This window comes from Ahaetulla prasina, chromosome 6 (genome assembly GCF_028640845.1).
Source record: "Ahaetulla prasina isolate Xishuangbanna chromosome 6, ASM2864084v1, whole genome shotgun sequence".
NCBI lineage: Eukaryota > Metazoa > Chordata > Lepidosauria > Squamata > Colubridae > Ahaetulla > Ahaetulla prasina.
The window spans coordinates 93,794,464-93,813,176 of NC_080544.1; the positions used below are offsets into that span (position 1 = coordinate 93,794,464).

The 18,713-nt window shown below is 40.1% G+C and overlaps 2 protein-coding genes across 6 annotated transcripts in view; both read left to right on the forward strand.

Moving 5' to 3' along the window:
• Nucleotides 1–3,258, forward strand: part of PRKCI (protein kinase C iota) — a 43,868-nt gene extending 40,610 nt beyond the window's left edge. Inside the window, exon 18 of the mRNA XM_058189374.1 lies at nt 514–3,258. Coding sequence (XP_058045357.1) covers nt 514–601 — 88 coding nt within the window. The 3' untranslated portion in view covers nt 602–3,258. The remainder of the gene's footprint in view (nt 1–513) is intronic.
• A 6,025-nt stretch (nt 3,259–9,283) lies between these two features.
• The window catches only part of SKIL (SKI like proto-oncogene), a 28,693-nt gene continuing 19,263 nt past the window's right edge, over nt 9,284–18,713 (forward strand). For 2 of the 5 annotated variants that reach the window (XR_009155720.1, XM_058188259.1), the window contains exons 1-2: nt 11,181–11,679; nt 15,047–16,146. Coding sequence is in view for 4 of the 5 variants with exons in the window: in XM_058188259.1 (XP_058044242.1) it covers nt 11,601–11,679; nt 15,047–16,146 (1,179 nt within the window). In the remaining variant the exon portion in view is untranslated. Of the gene's footprint in view, nt 9,378–10,174; nt 10,350–10,449; nt 10,468–11,180; nt 11,680–15,046; nt 16,147–18,713 lie in introns of those variants that run through there. The other 3 variants (XM_058188262.1, XM_058188261.1, XM_058188263.1) reach the window with 3 other exon arrangements.

Below are 18,713 nucleotides of genomic sequence, written 5' to 3' on the forward strand. Positions count from 1 at the left end.
GTATATTAGACATTTAAGATCCTCGACCTAATGACGACAATTGAGCCCAGAGTTACAGTTGTAAGTTGTGCTGGTTATTAAGTGAGTCACCATGTGGCCTTGATTGTTTTACTATCTTTTTTATGGCAGTTGTTAAGCGAATGCAGCAGTTGTAAAGCAAAACTTGCAGGGAATGGTCATGGTTGTTATGTGAATCCATTGTCTGCAACGGGTAGGTTTTGCTGGAAACGGGAAGTAAATGCCAGTTTATGGCAAAAAAAGGTCATAAATCATAGTCACGTGACTCCAAGACAGGGCAACTGGCTGTAAATGTGGCCCTGTTACAGAGCACTCAAAATGCAGTCATGTGACTATGGGGGAGTTGCCTTTGGAACGTCAAATCTCAATCATAAGTAGTCCTGGGGAGGTCCATTGTAACTTCGGTTGCTAAGTAACCAGTCTTAAGATGAGGACTACCTGTACTTTAATTTTGGAATAGAAATTTAATTTTGGTATTGTTGCTCATACTTTCAGTGATATTGTAAAGAAGATTGATCAGTCCGAGTTTGAAGGATTTGAATATATCAATCCCCTCCTGATGTCAGCCGAAGAATGTGTCTGATCTCCTACGCGTAACCTGTGCCATCTTTTTTGTAAATGTTTTGCCTGCATGGGTGAAAAATGTTTCTGTTGGGAAGCAATGGATCCAATGCATTTGTCATCTGGTATGAACTTTATCATAACGTATCATTAACTTGCTGTAAGCGGAATACTTTTTCACTGATATAAAAGGAAACAAAAGAATACTAACAATTCCACCAACATTGGAGTCTAAGACACGGTAATTGTTCTGGGCAGGAGTTATATGAAATAAAAGATTTTGCCAGATGTTCTGCTTCACAGGTAAAGTTAGTTTGTGTTTTATAGATTTGCTGTTGCATTAAGTGATGTTTAGCAAATTGTATATAAAGCGTGGTTTTCTGACAGCTACGTTTAGAGATAGTAAGACTGCATCGTGTTTTTTTTCTCCCTCTATCTTTACTTATTTTTACTTACTGCATTATCTAAATTAAGCTACCAAATTAATTCTGAAAACACTTTTACTTTTTTAAAAAATTGCAAAATAAGATGTACCCCCACACTGAATATACTAAATGTTATGTCCGCACAAGATAGGAGCTTTTATACAGATAGTATAAAAAGCTGCTCTCATTTTGTAAACGTTCTGAATTTACTGTGAATTGACTTCGTTATTGAGACCCCATTGAATTGGGTGGGATGTGCCTCTGATTAAATCTCTGTATAATTACTCTCTTGCGATAATTGTGACTTTGAAACATCTTATATATGCTTATTATCTTTATCCCTTAAGAATTATGAATGAAGCCTTCATTCTTCAGACTAAATTAAAGTGATATAGCATTTCTGGTGACAGGGAGAGAACCACGGATAGTAGATGCAATGACATTAACGGTTCTGTTGTAAAAGAAAATTTTCTTATCAAGCACATGGACTTCATTGCTTTTAATTTTTAGTGAAATCTTTGATAACTTATGCTATATAAATGAGTGCCTTCCTCAGCTTTTTGATTACTATATAGTATAAAGCTAATTGAAGCAAAAAACAAAAAAAAATCAGTTGTTGGGTCTTTTTGAGGAGAAATAGGTAGATAATGTTCCAAAAGTAGGTCTCATGCGGCTATTTCATCATATTAACGGGGACCATAATTTACTTACACAATGTTTTTAACAAGCTGGTATTCTATGTATAAAACAAAAAAGATGTTGAGACTTCGGGGGAAAAAATGCAAAGAAGAGCCACTAAGATGATTAAGGGCCTCGAGACAAAAACGTATGAAGAATGGTTGAATTGGAATTGGGTATGGCCAGTCTAGAGAAAAGAAGGACTAGGAGAGACATGATAGCAGTGTTCCAGTATCTGACGGGCTGCCACAAACGAGGAGCTCAGCTTATTTTCCAAAGGACCAAAAGGCAAGACAAGAAACAGTAGGGGGAAACCAATAATCAGGGAAAAAATTAAGGAGAAACTTTCTAACAGTGAGGACAATTAACCAGCGGGATGGCTTGCCTCCAGAAGTTTGTAGATGTTTCATCACTGGAGGTTTTTAAGAAAAGATTGGACAGGCACTTTTCTGAAATGCATAGGGTCTCCTGCTTGAACAGGGGATTAGACTAGAAGACCTCCAAGATCCCTTCAAGCTCCGTTCTGATTGATAGATCATGTTTAGTGTTACGATATGATATGAATCGGGAGGAGCAATAAGAGAGAAAGAGGCACCCACATAGTCACACCAGCCAAATCAGTCTGGCTGTCAATGGAGTGACAGATTTCCCAGTTAAATCCTCACGAGTACAGATTACTCTTTTTGCTACTCTGGCATCTCTTGAATTTCAGTGCACGGGGGAAAATTTGTTTATTTGAATAGTATGAATTATTTTGTATTATTCAAATAAAAGCACTCATTGATTCTTGTACTTTCATTATAATGCTAACAAGCTGTGTCATACTCAGGGTACATCTAAACATTTTTTTAGTCCTGGTAAGTTTTAGATCTGGTAAGTTATCTTTAGTAATCTTTTGAGGAGGGCAGCAATTATTTCTGTGGCATGAACTTAAATGCTTGACTCCTTCCCTCTTCAGATTTCTTCATTACAGCAAATAAAATTAGGCTACTTACAATGGGCTCGGTATAAAATGGTTTTCTTACCAGAAGTACTTTGTCTGACTCGCACAAGTCTAGAATAAAATTTTAACATTCAAGAATTCTAAGCACAAAATTGATGCATTTACAGACATAATTACTTCTACTCCCTCCTGTAAATGTGTCTGTCTGTCTGTCCGTCTGTCTGTGTACTTGTGTAGTGTATATTTCATTTTGTGATGTCAACTTTAACGAAGATTTGAATATTAAAACAGATGTATTTTGAGGGTTTTTTTTTCATATTTGTTTCAGGTAAATGCCATCATATTAAAGTGTTAATTTTTAAACCTTTTTATGAAAATGTAGAAGCTATTTTAAAATAATTGAACGAGGAATTCAGATATGGACAAGCTAATGCAGCATGATGGGATGTAACTGTTGGTTTTGTATAAAAACTGTGTTGGTGGATGTTTTCACTGAACTTGTTCTATTCTGTTGTGAGTTTCCTTCTTTTGTTGCCTTTGATATTTGTGTAACCATCTCCTGAAATTTCTACATACTTTTTAAACTGTCATTTTTAAGTTTCAAAATAAAAAAAAAAGCAGGGCTTTTGTTTATATCCTGTGTTGCAATTCGTCCTGCTCTTTTTCTCAAATACCCTTTGAATGACTACATTTGCTATTTTTCATGTAAGAGTGGTATAAACATTGTCTTTTGCTTACAGTTAATTCTGCTTTCTCTGGCAAGAACAGAATAGAATAGAATTCTTTATTAGCCAAGTGTGAGTGGACACACAAGGAATTTGCCTTGGTGCATAGCTTTCAGTGTACATAAAAGAAAAGCAGACATTAGTGATGTGTATTGCCCTGGAATGCAGACAAGATAATCACCCACTTCAGAGTAATCCCATCCATGTCTGTCTACCTCCTAACCAATAACCAAAAAACAGCATACTGTAGGTATCCTCACTGGCACTTACATTTTTTGTTTTCTCTGATTCATCAATAGTGCAGCAACCTTCTTCAGGGAGCTACCCAAACTGCAAAAGAGAGTCCCCATTTGTTGACAAAAAGTCCATTGTAATGTAGGATATGATGCAGTGAGAACCTCAATGGGCCAACCTAATAGTTAATGCCCCACCTAGCTAAGATAAGCAGAGGACGCAAGCTTACTCACAGCCATACTCCTTCATTTGGCAGAGGAGTAAACAATGATAAGTTGGATGGTTGTGTGTCACACCAGTGCAGGGTATAAATTACTTCCAGTGCTATATTCTATGGTTGATTGAAGCTGCTTGAAGGTTAACTGTGATCCAAAGTACTGTTTTTGCACTTGAGTTTTATGTTTGGGGGGCAGGGGGAGGACTTAGAAAGTGCCAATAGCAAATCTGCTCCTTGTTCCCTAGGGGTACTATGAAGCTCGCCAACACCACACAGAGTTGTTCATACTGACAACTAATGTGTTAAAGTATGCTTCATTAAGAGAAAGTATGCATGCTACATCACTCGTGGTGGTGTGTGAGAATTTTATTTTATACAGAAGTGAGAACTATGCACCAAGAAAAACAGGAGAATACAGAACTGAGAAGTACGTAATAAAATCCGTATGCATTAGCCCAGGGTTGAAATGCTACCAGTTCGGACCAATCAGTAGTAATAAAACAACCAGTTCAGGCGAACTGGTAGTAAAAAATTGCTACAGGTTCAGACGAATCGGTATTTTTGATGATCAGCTGTGCCACGCAATTTATATTCCTGCTTTCTAGTGAATCTAAATCGCGCAACACAGCTGTTCCCCCCCCCACTCTTGCTGTTCTTACCTTAGAAAAGGCTTCTTAAGCCGTCTTCTTCAGTGCTGCGCAGTAGCACCTGTGGTGCGCATGTGCACAAAGCGCGTGTTTGGCACGCACCACGCATGCGTGTGCAAAGTGTGCATTTGGCACCCACGCAGCGAACCAGTAGCAGACCTCAGAGGATTTCACCACTGCATTAGCCACTAAAAACAGAATAAAAGATTTAAGTAAACCTCGATTGCAGGGTGGGGAACATGAACTGTGCACAACTGAGCTCCGAAAGAGAATTACAATAACAATGAAGAAATGTTGTGGTCCTTGAAAAGAAGTGGACTTTTAAGAAAACTAGGTAAACAGAATTTAGGCTGGGTTGTAAGTCTAGGGAAAATAGTTGAGCCATTCACAAGTATTCATTATCTCCACAGAAACTTTTCAGGTATTACTTGGAGGAGAATTTACAAAATGCAGCAAGTAAGATCCTACGTTATTTCATGGCACTGATGATAATTCTGTGATAAGCCATTGCCTCCGACTAAAGACGCAACTGTCAATCATTTAACTCTTCTTTCAAAGTTTGTGTGTGAGAGGGCGCTCTTTTAAGGCCATTCCTTCTGATCTCTACAATATATGTCTATCTTTACATCTGGTAAGGCATTAATAGTAAGGAAATGAAAATTGTTTTGTATAGTTGCTGTAATGATCATTATTTAAACACACGATGCTAATTCTTGGTAACCATATTGTTAACAATAGGTAAAATTTAGAATAGCTTTTCTTAATAATAAGGTCTTATTTTAGTTAAAAATTTGCCAGGAAACAAAGGGGGAGGATAGCAAATAGACACTAAGAATTTCACTTGGCAAGACGTCTGATTTCTATATTTATTGGCCTTTCTGTTCATAGGTTTTTGAAGCACAATGTTCAGAAATTGCTTTAAAGACACACACGGTAAAAATTTCATCTGAGGTATTATCTGTTAGGTGAGGATTAATGATAGATTTGAGTGTTAGAACTTCAACACCCATCTGCTAGGAACTGATGCAGGATCATTGGTTATAAATACTGAATAAATAAAATCAGAAATGGTTCTTGAGCAGTTGCAAACTATTCTTTTTTAAATCAAACCAATTTCCTCATGTTTTAATTATGTATTCGGTTAATGTAGGAAATCATCTTTTTTGGTACAACAGATATTTACAATGGGCATAAAAATTAATTCATAAAAATGTGTGATAAAATTCTGAATCCATTTTAGCAGTTTGAAAAACAGGCTTGGTGTGTGTGTTAACCAGTTTGACAGGAAGGTTATTTTTAATTTTTGTACAACCCTGGTCAACACCTTTCTTTCAACGTGAAGCAATTTGGGAGAGCAATTTTCACTTGTGTATTAAAAATGCAGATCAGTTGTCTCGCTTTTCTCTTCATGTGTGGGTGAGAGAGACATCACCTATCAGAAACCACATAAAAAAAATGTGAAAGGTGAGCTATAAAGAGACCTTAAAATTGCACTGTGGAATTTTCACACTGCCACATAGAAAGCTCCTTAAAAGAACTTGTTATATTTATTTTATCTTGTATGAGAACTCAGAGCTTTACAACTTTGCTAGCAATCTTGTGGACCATAATGAAAGTTGTGGATTTGGTGTTCTGATTATATAAATTACATTGCTTCCACCGTCCATTTTCTTTTGCTCGTTCCCTGTCTAAATTGAGCTCACCACCCAAGGCTCTTAAGAGAGGAAGTTGGATTTTTTTTAAAAAAAAAAAATTAGAATCTAATAAAGATGGTTCTCGAATCACAACCACAAATGAACACAAAATGTCCAGTGCTAAGTGAAACAGTTGTTAAGTGAGCTTTGCCCCATTTTACAACCTTTCTTGACGCAGTTAAGTTAGTAACATGGTTGTTAAATGAATCTGGCTTCCCCATTGACTTCGCTTGTCAGAAGGTTGCAAAGGGTGATCACATGACCCCGGGACACTGCAACCGTCATAAATATGAGTCAGTTCCCAAGCATCTGAAGTTTGATCATGTAACCATGGAGATAGAAGACTTAAAAGTCTTTAAACATTGCATGGGAAGACCCTGAAGTTCTCACCCCAAACAGAAAATGATGGAGATCCCTTACTGTCTGATACACTACGTAGTATGGGAGGATGGAATGCTAATGCTAATGACGATGGGAATGCTGCAATGGTCGTAAGTGTGAAAAATGGCCATAACTCATTTTTTTTCTACAAAGGCTCACTAAACCAATGGTTGTATTTGAGGACTACCCATAAAACCCACATTTCGTTCTGGCTGGTTTACAGATAGTCCTCAAATACAACCAGATTTATTATTCAGCTGCTGCTTGCAAGTTACTTACTTTGCAAGAAATACTCTGTATTTCTCTTTCCCATTCCCACTCGAATTCATTTTCGATTGTTTCTTGGGCAGTTCTCTGACATCTTACCAAGTGATCTGAATCTCCTGTTAAATCAATCCAGCTGACAATTAACACTCCTAATTTGGGTTCCCATAGCATGTTATCCATAATACAAAATCTATTAGCCCTAATATTCCACCATATTGTCTGTTTGTTTTGAGTGTAGTATTTGTGATACATGAACTTGGCCATTGTGATTTGAAAGCAATGTTTTATGGCTGAGCAAATAGTTTGCGTGGGAATTCAGCTTTTCCAGCAGTGGCTTTTTGAACTGAAAGTTGTATCATCAGCGCCAATCGAAACGGAGGTAGCTAGTAGAGCATTACGTCGCCTTTTCTTGAATGACTTAGTTTGCATATTACTATTTAACATGCCCCTTATTAGTACAACTGGAATTTTTAGAGCTTTCATCACTTTCTTCCTCTTTCCATTCAGCTTGCTTTCTGTTCGTAAAGAATGATACCATACACATGATTTTCTCTCTCTCTCTCTCTCTCTCTCTCTCTCTCTCTCTATATATATATATATATATATATATATATATATATACACAAATATATACAAATTATAATTAAATTACTATTGTATACTTACATTACTATTGTACATATATATATTTGTAATATTAAACATACATTATAAATATATAATACATATATAGTACATATACACTACATATATTTTTATATAAAAATTATACACCCAATGTCAATGTTTCTCTGTGCTATCTGCTACCCAAAAAGTCATGTTTTACTCAAATAACAGCTGTACAAATTGTGATTGATCACAATTGTTTCTATTTTAGATGATTTTAATATGTCTTTATAGGGACGCGGTGGCTCAGGGGCCAAGACAGCTGAGCTTGTCGATCGAAAGGTCGGCAGTTCAAATCCCTAGTGCTGCCGTGTAACGGTCCCAGCTTCTGCCAACCTAGCAGTTTCGAAAGTACGTAAAAATGCAAGTAGAAAAAATAGGGACCACCTTTGGTGGAAAGGTAACAGCGTTCTGTGTGTCTTTGGCGTTCAGTCATGCTGGCCACATGACCACGGAGACGTCTTCGGACAGCGCTGGCTCTTTGGCTTTGAAATGGAGATGAGCACTGCCCCCTAGAGTCGGCAACGACCAGCACGTATGTGAGAGGGGAACCTTTACCTTTAATATGTCTTTACCAACTTGTTTGTACCAGTAGTGTTATTCCAGCACAGTATAGTCATTTCTTTTTCAGTGAGTCTTGTAAATGCAAACATTACTGAATTCATTGCAAATGTATTTTTTCAAATTCAGATGTCTTGCCTCTCTCTTCTCTTTGTTTTCACCCTTACCAGAATTTAGAGGACTTGATCCTTAAATCAAAGATTTGGTATTTTTGCTTAGGATGACTGCATATTGTTTTAATCATCCTGCCTTAGTAATTGAGACTGTTTTTGGCATGAAGGTAGCTGGGTAACTTTGGGCCAGTCACTCTCAGTCCAAAAAGAAGGTAAGGACAAACCACTTCTAAAAATAGTTTTCCAAGAAAACAGACTAGTCCAGGTAGTTACTGAAAGTCAAAAATGTCTTGAAGGCACACACACTTATTGTGCATTTTCTGAAATTCTTGGTTTACGTGCTCCTATAACTGGGTCACATATTTAATTGTGATTGGAGGCTACACAGATGTTTAAGAAACATACAGGAAGTATCTTTAAAGGAGAGAAAACTGGTTAACAATGACTCCTCCCCTCATTAAAAAAAGTCTTGCTAAATAAACTATTTGATTCTAACAGCTGTGATGGAAAGCAATACCATAAGATTGAAAAAAAAACACCTTGTTACTTGTAAACTCCAACTTTATAGTCAGAATATATGTAGAGGTTAAAGCATGGTTTCTCAATCTCAGCTACTTTAAGACGGGGTCTCCAACCTTGGTCCCTTTAAGACTTGTGGACTTCAACTCCCAGAGTCCCTCAGCCAGCAAAGCTGGTTGAGGAACTCTGGGAGTTGAAGTCCACAAGTCTTAAAGGGACCAAGGTTGGAGACCCCTGCTTTAAGATATGTAGACTTCTCTCCCCAGAATCCCAGGCTAGTTGCTAAGGTTTATAAACTCTGGATTCAAAGGTGATTGCAAGATACAATCTGGGGTTTTTGACCAGACAACCTAAAACCAAACACATAAAGAGAGTTTATCACGAGATGATATAAATTCCCCCATCGAGTGACATCAGAGTTACAACTTTTGAGTAATGGAAGTGGGAGGGGAAGACGTCATTTGGATTTTCTGCTTTAAGCAACTAATTGCACCAACACTTCGTTTTCGAAATGGCAGCAGAGAGTCTGGTTTAGCTTTTCCCCATCAGGTGAACTCCAGATGTGCCAGAACTCCAACTCCCAGAATTCCTAGCCAGGAATTAGCATTTAGACTCCCATTTGCTGGAATCACCACTAAGTCAAGATGTCCTGATTCGGAAATCCTGGGATCTAAAGTCCCGGAAAATCCGGAGGCGGCTGGTTTCTCTGTCTGGTCCTTAAATACCACGTAAGATCAGTCTGCGCCCGCCCCCACTCCTCCGCCAAAGGCATCCTCATTTTCACACCCGCATCCCGAATGGAGTATAGTGCAAAACCTCTGCGGCACCCTCGCCCTGCGGCTTGCTCTTCTAAAAACGACCCCAAGAGGAAGGCAGAGAGGCTGCCTACTCATAAAACACGCTACGTGGCTTGGAGGAGACATTCCGGGGAGGACGAGACGGGGAGTCGAAGCAGGGGAAAGATACGAATTTCCCCAGCCACCTTAGACCCGGAGGACTTATGGCTAGCCTGCGTGTGTGTGTGTGTCTATATATATATAGCCTATAGCTATACCTTGCGGCGATACGGAAGTGGCTGCCTTACAGTATTTCCACCCCCCACCTCCCTGGCTTGGGATTTCCTGGTGGTCTCCTCTCCCAACAGAGCCTGGCGCGAATAGCGCCGGCTCAGGTTTTCGAGGTCAACCAAGGTCGGGATCGTACCACGCCAGGGCGGGAGAGACGCCGGGGAGTCACGTGGCCCCAGGCACTGCACCTGAACGGGCTTAGGGAATCTAACGACCTCTTCCCCCCCCCCTCCGCCCACCCCTATCGTGGTCTGGGCCACGCTTCGATCGAGTCCAGCCGAGCGGCGTTTCGACGGCGCCGCAGACGGGGGTTCCCTCGCTCGCCTCCCCACCCCCCTCCCCCAAGGCGGGGGAAGCAGGATGACGTCTCTTGGCAGACACACACGCGCCGCAGAGCAGCGCCGGCGCCGCCTGGCCCAGACAGGGGCGGGGCTTGGCAGGACGCGCGAGCCGGGCGGATTCCTGCCCTTGCGCCGCCGCCGCCACCGCCGCCGCCTCCGTCACGGCGGCTTTTCCACCCTCTTCCTCCTCCTCCTGTCTCTGCAGTGAGGTCACGGGTGGGCGGTACGTTGGCGGCGGCAGCCGCTTCTCTTCCACTCTTGGGAAGAACCGGGGCGCCCGCTGGGATGTGCGGTAAGGAGAGGACGTTTCCACCACCCTCCCTCAATGGGGGAGTGGGGCAGTCTGTGGAAAAGAAGACCGGGCGGGTGGGCGGAGGGCAGCGCGCGGGCGGCGTGTAGGTTACACTGAGGTAATGGAACGGCGGGGAAAGGGAGGGGGGAGGAGAGGCGAGCACCCATCCCCCCCCCCACCCCCCGCGACCCGGGGTGGGGGGGTGGGTGGGAAGGAGTTACATGTGGGGGGGACGCCGCCGCCGCCCCCCCACAGCCAGGACTCGGTTTTTCACCCCCACCCCGTCTTCTCCACCTGAGCTGCCCCACGACGCCGGTGCTCCCCGGAGCGGGGGAGGGTGGAGGATGGGAGTTGTAACCCAGCCGCTCCGCGGGGAGAGACGGCACGGAGTAAGGGAAGGCTGGCCTAGATCGCTCGGGGCGGGGGCGGGCTTGGTAGCAGGAGCGAAGGAAGGAGGAGGTCCGGGAGTAGGTTTGGGGGGCGCCGCTATGGGCTGAGAAGCAGGGCTGCGGGGCGGAATTAAGCTTCCTGGCGGGGGGGGGGAGTAGTGTAGGAGGGGCGGGAAAGCCCCCCCCCTCCCGGATCATCATTCTGTGATTTTACGGGGGAGTACGGTTTTTAACATTTTGGGCATTTAAATTAGTTTTTTAAGGGATGTTTTTAATTATTGTGTGTATTTATATTTTATCTGCCTGTTCACCGCCCTGAGTCCTTCGGGAGAAGGGCGGTATACAAATTAAAATATTATTATTATTATTATTATTTGGAGGGTGAATGGGGGGAGGGCAGACGAGGGGGGGGCGGACGGGAGGGTGCAGCAGCCCCTTTCAGACTCTCCCAAGCCCCGCGCGGCCGCGGCGGCATCGTCGCCGCCGTCGCCCTCCCCGCCTCCGCTGCTAGACTTCACCTTCCTCACCCCTGCGGGGGGAGGAGGGAGGAGGAGCGTCTGGAGCAGCAGACGAGCCAGCCCGTCTGGCTGAAGAAAGGGGGAAGGAGGAGAGTTGAAGGCAGGGCAAAGGAGGGGGAATTCCGCCCGCGAATGCAGCCTGCCAGCCTGCCTCACGGCCCGGGGTAAAGAGAGGAAGAAGAGGTGGAGGGGGGGGGCTTTGAAGCTGCTTAACTTCAGCAAAGTGATATTTGCGGGAGAGCAAACTCCGGGACCCAAAGAATTGGGTCAGGGACAAAGAAGGAGTTTCCTCGCTTTTTCTCAGGGGGGAGGGCAGGTTATTATATTTTGGGGAGGGGGGTGTTATGAGAGGAACGACGCCCCCCCCCCCACACACACGTACTGGAAGCCCTCGGGGGAGGAGGTTGCGTTTTCCAGCTTCAGGTAAATCTTATTCACGTGAATGTCTGCTTGGGGAAGTTTTGCTCCTCTTTTTGGCGTGTCTGCCGGCCGCAAGGATTCCAGGCGGAGTATAGGGTGTTCGTTTGTTTTTTTTGCAATGGATCGGGCCCAACTTTTGCTCTTTGGGGCAAAGGGTGAACGGCAAACCTTAAGAAGTACCTCAACCGATCAGTTGTGGCTGTGTTCTGCAGACTTGAGTGGTTAAGCCAGCCTTTCGGGGACGCTTTGCCTGCCATTTTCTAACTCTTGTCTTCATTGAAAATAACTGCTGTCAGGAGGATATAGGTTCGGGTAACTGCCACGCCGAGCCTTCAGATAGCTTTTTTAAAGGTTATTATATAGATATGGAGAAAGGGGTGGTTTACTGTGGTTGTGCAATATAAGCGCTGAATTATTTGAACGCCTGAATTTCAGAAAGGTTTTGTGTGAAATTGAGGTCGGTGTGACATGGGAACTTGTGTGGCAATTAATAAAGGGAGACATTTTTTTTTTAATCTGAGGGCTTTGCTGCTTTTATGGGAAAATAATGCAGGGGTGTTTTTTTCATTGAGTGGGGATGAGAATATGACTAGTAAATAGGAAACTAGGATGATTCTGCTTAGGGGTAAAATATGTTATTGTAGCATGACTTTGAAATTTAGACAAAGTATGTTGAATGTACATACACAGTCATAGGAGATGATTTGTGTTTTTTTTAGTTGATGGGAGAGAGTGATTCTCTAGTGCTGAGGAGGTAGGTTTTGAGAAATATGCTGAATAATAAAAAACTGGAAGAATATTGGCTGTTCATGTTTTGTAATGTAATCTGCATTGTTTAAAACTCATTATGTTTGAGTTCTTTATGTAAAACAATAGTGAGGAGGTTTGTTTTGTTTTTGTACAACAACTGGTATACAACAGAAGTTTCCATAATAGGAAGCTCATCTAACTTTAGTTTTATGTTGATTTGAAAAGGCTGAAGTTGCTCTAAATATAGAGTAGTTATTTTAGTATTTGACTGTAGTTTTAGTGTTTTTAAAATATACTAATGATTTTAGTGTTTTGAATTTTTTTATTCCAATGATTTCTGGTAGAATGTGCAGTATAGAACTTAATTTTAAGTATGAGTGTGGTTGGAGTGTTGCCACCATCATTACTCTTAAAAGATTGAAGTCTCTTCTCCAAATCCCTAGAAAACATTACTTAGGAATAATTTGTGTAAAACATTTTAATTTATTTTCTAATTGTATATGTAAGTGTAGAAGGCAATAAATGTAGCTCAGGGATAAATTGTGGAGTCTTTGGTGCTCTCTAAACTCAGAATAATTTCCAGATGAAAATGGGGAACTATAGGAGTGGGCTTCTAGTCAGAGGAAGTCTACAGCTTTGCAGCAAAATTAAAGATCTAGAGGAAAGAAGATTTTTTTTAAAAGAAAATTGAAGAAATGCGGCACCATGTATATGTTTATGAAATAAAGCAGTAATTGAGGGCTTTATGGAAGTGTAAAATATCTCGTTGAAGAAGGAGAAAATTTAGCAAAAGCTTTCCTTGTATTCTCTTTTCTTTCAAAATAAGTGTAGGGATCATTATTATTATCATTATGTTAGTATCTGTATGTAGAGGTAGAAGGAAATATTTCCCTCTAAAAACAAGAAAAGATGGTCAGGTTATAGTGCAATCAAATTGCCTTAATTGTATTTTAAATGACACATTTATAAGAAGTGGAGGTCATTGGAATTTATGGATGCAGCTGTCCTTTTTGAACATGCATAGTTTTCTCAGTTGCAATATATGGCTGTGAAGGTTGGACCATAAGAAAGGCTGAGCGCCAAAGAAATTGAGGCCTTTGAACTCTGGTGCTGGAGAAGACTCCTGCGAGTCCCTTGGACTGCATGGCGAATAAACAAGTCAGTCCTAGAGGAAATCAACCCTGACTGCTCTTTAGAAGGCCAGATCCTGAAGATGAAACTGAAATACTTTGGCCACCTAATGAGAAGGAAGGACTCACTGGAGAAGAGCCTAATGCTGGGAAAGATTGAGAGCAAAAGAAGAAGGGGACGCAGAGAAGGAGGTGGTTGGATGGAGTCACTGAAGCAGTAGGCCTGAGTTTAAATGGACTCCAGAGGATGGTAGAGGACAGGAAGGCCTGGAGGAACGTTGTCCATGAGGTCGCAGCAACAACAGCAAATGATGTTGTACATAAGCAAATGTAATAGGAATTATGAGAGTAGAAAGAAATAAGGCATCCCCTACCCCCCATCTCCAGGGGAGAAAATAGCATGTACAGGGAGAGGATTATCATGTGGGGGAGGGAGGAGAGTTAAAACACATTTTGCTCTTTGCTGCTACTTTATTTTTTATGGCTGATTTGTCCTTTACAAATATTTTGGAAAATTGATCATAGATCTTTTTTGCAAGAGAAATTGTTTGGATTCTAAGAGGATACATTAGAATATGTTAATTAAATAGTTTCAAAGACATACCTAGAATCTTTATCTTTTAATCTAGAATCTTAAAATATGAATTATATTCACTCTGGAACTGTTGCTGTGCAAGAATTTAATGTGCTTTAATCTCTGGGCCCAATATAGTAATATATCCATTTAGGATGCATCCTATTATATTTGGAGCTTTTTGATTTTAACCTATTCCTATAAATTTCTTGTTTTTCTTCCCTTTGTTCATATTCCTTTAATCGATAAATATATGTAAAATACTGGCTCTAGAAGTTAATTTTGCTGATGTCTCAAACTTGCTTTTCCTGATTAAGTATTGTGGTTGGAACACTGGAATTTACAGTCTGATACATATAGATAGTGTTAAAACCAGGACTCTGGTATCAGATTACTTTTGTCTTTCTTTTAGAAGAACAAGTGTCATTCTTGCTGAACAGTTTTTCTGCCCAATAAACTCAAAGTGTTGCTTGTGATACTGGGAATATCAGAATTCTTTTGCATAAAGCTACCTCCATCTAACCTCAGTCTAGTTTGAAATTGGCATGCTTGGATGTGAGAACAGGTACATTTGTGTGATTCAGGTTCAAGTGGAACGAAATGTGATCCTTTATTTGTATAAAAATAGAAAATTTCAAAAGTAGAGTTTGTGTTAAATCACAGTTTTATGTTGGATTATATCATTGGATCATTTTAAAACAAAGTGGTCTGAGCCAACTAATTTGGTCTGATACTGAGTTATACATTTTATATTATCATTTTGAAAGAATACTGTATTAAATGTCAGAAATTTCATGTAATTCTTTATATTTACCTCAAAAAAGCTATATTAGTTTTTGCAACTAAGCTAACTCGAAACTGAGATGTGAATTAGCTACCTTTGTTGAAATTTCAAATTTACCTATTTCAAATTTAGCTATGGAAGCTCCACAGAAAAAATTCATCCTGGGACATCCATCAAAAGGGACTGTTGCTCAAGAAGATGGCAGCCCTCCATCAAAAAAAGTCATGACAGAAATCCATGTAAAGGATAAAATGCACACAACGGTAAATAAGTTGCCAGTCATTAAGAAGGAACATTTGGATGAATGTGAAGAAAATCCTATAGATGACAGAGAAGAAGATGCCAAACCAAATATTGCTGCAGCATCAGAGCCTTTGAACTTAAATCCTGGTTTGAAACATACATTGGCACAGTTCCATTTAAGCAGTCAGAGTTCACTTGGTGGACCAGCAGCATTTTCTGCTCGACATTCACAAGAAAACATGTCATCTGTTTTTGTACCCCTTCCATCACCTCAGATTCTTCCTGGCCCATTGCTTGTCCCTTCAGATAGTTCTACAGAGTTGACTCAGACTTTACTGGAAAGGGAGTCTATATCTTGTTTTAAAGTTGGAGGAGAAAAGAGACTTTGTTTGCCTCAAGTTTTGAATTCTGTCCTCAGAGACTATTCTCTACAGCAAATTAACACAGTGTGTGATGAACTTTACATCTATTGTTCTAGATGCAGTTCTGATCAGCTTCACATCTTAAAAGTTTTGGGAATTCTACCCTTTAATGCTCCTTCTTGTGGACTTATCACTTTGACTGATGCTCAAAGATTATGCAATGCATTGTTGCGCCCTCGCACTTTTCCTCAAAATGGCAGCCTGCTTCATGCTAAAAGTTCACTGGCCCAACTAAAGGAGACTGGAAGTGCCTTTGAAGTAGAACATGAATGCTTGGGAAAGTGTCAAGGTTTGTTTGCTCCCCAGTTTTATCTTCAGCCAGATTCCCCATGTATCCAGTGTTCGGAATGCTATGGGATGTTTTCACCCCAAACCTTTGTGATGCATTCCCATCGATCTCCAGACAAGAGGACTTGTCACTGGGGCTTTGAGTCAGCGAAGTGGCACTGTTATCTTCACATTAACCAAAAATATTTAGGAACATCTGAAGAAAGAAATGTGAAGCAACTCTTAGAACAAATGAAAGAAAAATTTAGCACAAAGACTCAAAAAATACCCCAGTCTAAGGTAAGTCTGTTTATAAAATACAATATTTGAATAGCTTTATAAAGCTGTTTCTTTATATTTTTGAAAAAATTAAATTGTGACACAAAATATGATAGCCAAAACTGGGAAAGTAATATGTTTCAAATACTGTACTTGGGTAGTTATTTCTGATGTATGCCTATGACGGGATAGAATTTTGTTGTAAAAATGTCTCAAGTGATTTTGCTTCAGGTATAAAACCCGAATGCCTAAAATAATCATGAATTGTGCATTGATAAAAGTAAAGATGCAGCTCAGTCTGCATGTGCAGCAGTATGGAAAAAGGACACTCAGGAGTGTTTGGAGCAAGGATTTTTACTTAAAAAAAAAATACAGAGGCGTTTTTCAAATGCTGTAGAGCCATGGCTAAATGGTATCCGGCATGGAAGAATACCATTGATTTGATAGGTTCCATCAAGTCTGGTTTGACTTCTAATAAGTGCGTAGTTAGATAATAACCATTTTGATCTGTCTGCTGTAGTATGACATAGCTTTTTTATGGCCAATCCTGTAATCTTCTTGATTCTGTCTGTCTATTTTTTTTTAGTTCTCTCTTATTTCCCTGTGTTGCTAAATTGTTTTGGTACTCCATCATCCATCTCCATGTTAAGAGTGAGTTTTTGCTGATTGACACTGCCTTAAAGGAGCAATCAAATTGATCCAGGATTGGCTAATGTATTTTTCTTGTGATCCATGTTGTTATAATAAGCATCTCCAGAAGCATAATTCAGCGGCATCTATCTTTATCTTGGTTTCAATTCTCAGTTTTCAAAGCTGTACGTGTACTGTACTGGAAAGACCATTGCTTTCACTATAGTGATACCAGAAGGACCAATGTTTTACTATAATGGTTTTGTTGTAAAAATATCTTTAGTATTCAGTCTTATTTTTTTTGTAATTGTGTCCCTACAATTAATTCCTTCTCTATTTCTTAAATAGACAGTCTAGTCCTATAATTTATTAAGCCTCTCTGTCCAATTCCCCCCTCCCCCCTCACTCACTTCTTGGCTGTCAATTGTAAGTTCATTAAGCACACTGGTTGACATTACCTTTTAATACCTCATTAACCTGAGTTTATACTTTCTGGTTTACTTACATAATGAGCTTTTCTAACATCAAGTTACAAAGTGGTGATTTCTGGGTATGTTTTGACCTCCAGTTTTTAGCCTGTAATTTCTTCCAATCCTGCTATTCTTATAATATATTCACTAAAAACATTTAATAGACCCGTGGGTAATGTCCTTAATTCTCTTTGTTTCCTGTTTTGAAATATTTCTTAATTCTCTTCATTTCTTACTTTCATGTATAGTTTTATATGCTTTAATTGCGATATCCAATCCAAACCTTCCTGTAATTTCAGGTTTCTCCATTTCTTCTGTATTGTATTCCATCCATCCATAAGTAGCAGTATGTCTTTTCTTGAAGTTGCATTTAGTATCTTTTGCAATTTCTCATAGAATTTCTTAGTGTCTTCCACCACTGCAGTTGTGTAACATTGCGCTGCAGTGTAACACTGCAGTTGTGTAACATACTTGTGTAACATTGATATTCACTAATTCTACCATAATAGATACAATCCTGTCAGTTATTTAGTTAAATCCAAGCACATTTAAATTCTAGAGACATTTTCATTTTTTGTATGGTCTGACAACATAGATATCATATAATTATCTGATTTTACAGTGGCCCATTCACAGTTTCAGATATTTTTTTTTTTTGCTTCCTTGCTTTCATATTCCATGTTCCAATTATATGCACTTTGAGGAACTCCTCTTCTAATACTGGTCCATACTTTTCAACTTTGTCTTGGCCATTTTATCTTCAGGCCTAATTGTTGAGCTACTTACATATAGTTTTCTTTGCAGTAATACAGAAATAGTTTGCCATTTAAAATATATATTTTATAATTGCTAGGACTTATTGGCCATAAACAAATCACCAGGCCTTGATAGCATCCACTTAAGTGCTTAAAGCTGAGATTCTAGACCTTCTAACTAAAACATACAACCTGCCACTACATCCTACTGTTGAGAAGTAGCTTGAAATGCACAAGGAAATATGTGATAAATATCTGCTTAATGTGGAATTTTTTAGAAGCAAGAAAAAACTAATTACCATGAGCCATGATGGTGAAGTGGTTAGAATGCAATATTGCAGGTTAATTTTGCCAACTGGCAGCAGTTTGATTCTCACAGGCTAAAGGTTGACTCAGCCTTCCATTCTTCCAAGGTCTGTAAATTTACCCAGCTTGTTGGGGGCCATATGCTGACTCTGTAAACAGCTTAGAAAAGGCTGTAAAGCACTATGAAGCAATATATAAATCTCAGTGCTATTGCTATAAGAGGTACAGACGACCATGAGGCACACAGCCAGCTGAGTGACCTTGCACTAGTCTCTCCCCGTGAGCCCTAGGAAGGAGACAGTGTAAATCACTTCTGAAATCTTGCCAAGAAAGCTACAGGGTCTTGTTCAGGTAGTTGCCAGGAATTAGCAATGACTCCAAGGAACCCCCACCCCCCAATTATTAGTAGTGCTAAAGCCTATATTCT